The 807-nt window shown below is 54.4% G+C and overlaps 1 protein-coding gene across 1 annotated transcript in view; it reads right to left on the reverse strand.

The window, feature by feature from the left end:
* The window catches only part of SLC17A6 (solute carrier family 17 (vesicular glutamate transporter), member 6), a 32,962-nt gene that overhangs the window by 28,089 nt on the left and 4,066 nt on the right, over window positions 1–807 (reverse strand). Inside the window, exon 3 of the mRNA XM_009995857.1 lies at window positions 426–544. Coding sequence (XP_009994159.1) covers window positions 426–544 — 119 coding nt within the window. The remainder of the gene's footprint in view (window positions 1–425; window positions 545–807) is intronic.

Genomic DNA, 807 nt, shown 5'->3' on the forward strand with positions numbered 1-807 from the left:
CTGATGTTTTTTTTCTTTTTCATTAAAACAAAAACCATTTAATTCTTTCGTTCCATCGTGGAAAAATAAAATAAATCCCAAGCTTTGATGAAATAATCAATTTGCCTTCGAATAGGGGTTGGAATATCATTGGCACAACCTCCTAAAATGACTTTTTAAAGGAGTAAGAAACCAACACGAGATAACCCCCGCAAAACCAGCAGGTAGTCTGAAGAGGGGTGATCAGTGCACCATCACACCCGCGTTTCCAGATGTCATGCAAGTGTTTCTTTCTGATTTAACGCCACTGCCTTTGTACCGGGGGCAGGTTTGCTGCAGGGGAGCCCCGGCTGCGGGGGGCCCGGGGCTGCGGCCCTTCCCGCCACCACCCCCCGCTCCCCCGCTGCCTTGCACAGGACCCCGGGGCTGTTTTGGGCCGCCGTTACCTGTTTGCTGCCAGCCGGGACGAGATATACCCTCCGGGGATCTGGGTGATGATGTACCCCCAGAAAAAAGAGCCGTGGATCATGCCGACTGTTTCGGGATCCCAATTGAACTTCGCTTTCTTCCAACGCAAGGGACCGGAAGAGGAGAGAAAGAGAATAGGAAGGCTGTAATCGTGCCAAATGAAAGAATTCCCCCTTGGTAACTTCATACCGGGGAGTCGAGGGGGGCTTGCACCGCCAGCGCGGTGGCATTTGGTGGCTGGGGACCGGGGACAAGGACACGGGGCGTCGGGCGCCCGGAGCTGCTGCCTCCGCCTGAGCCCCGCGCAGCTGCAGCCCGGCGCATCCACAAGCAGCAAAAAAAATTCGGTAACAGCCACAA

Source organism: Chaetura pelagica, unplaced genomic scaffold (genome assembly GCF_000747805.2).
Source record: "Chaetura pelagica isolate M959 unplaced genomic scaffold, ChaPel_1.0 scaffold164, whole genome shotgun sequence".
Taxonomy (NCBI): Eukaryota; Metazoa; Chordata; class Aves; order Apodiformes; family Apodidae; genus Chaetura; species Chaetura pelagica.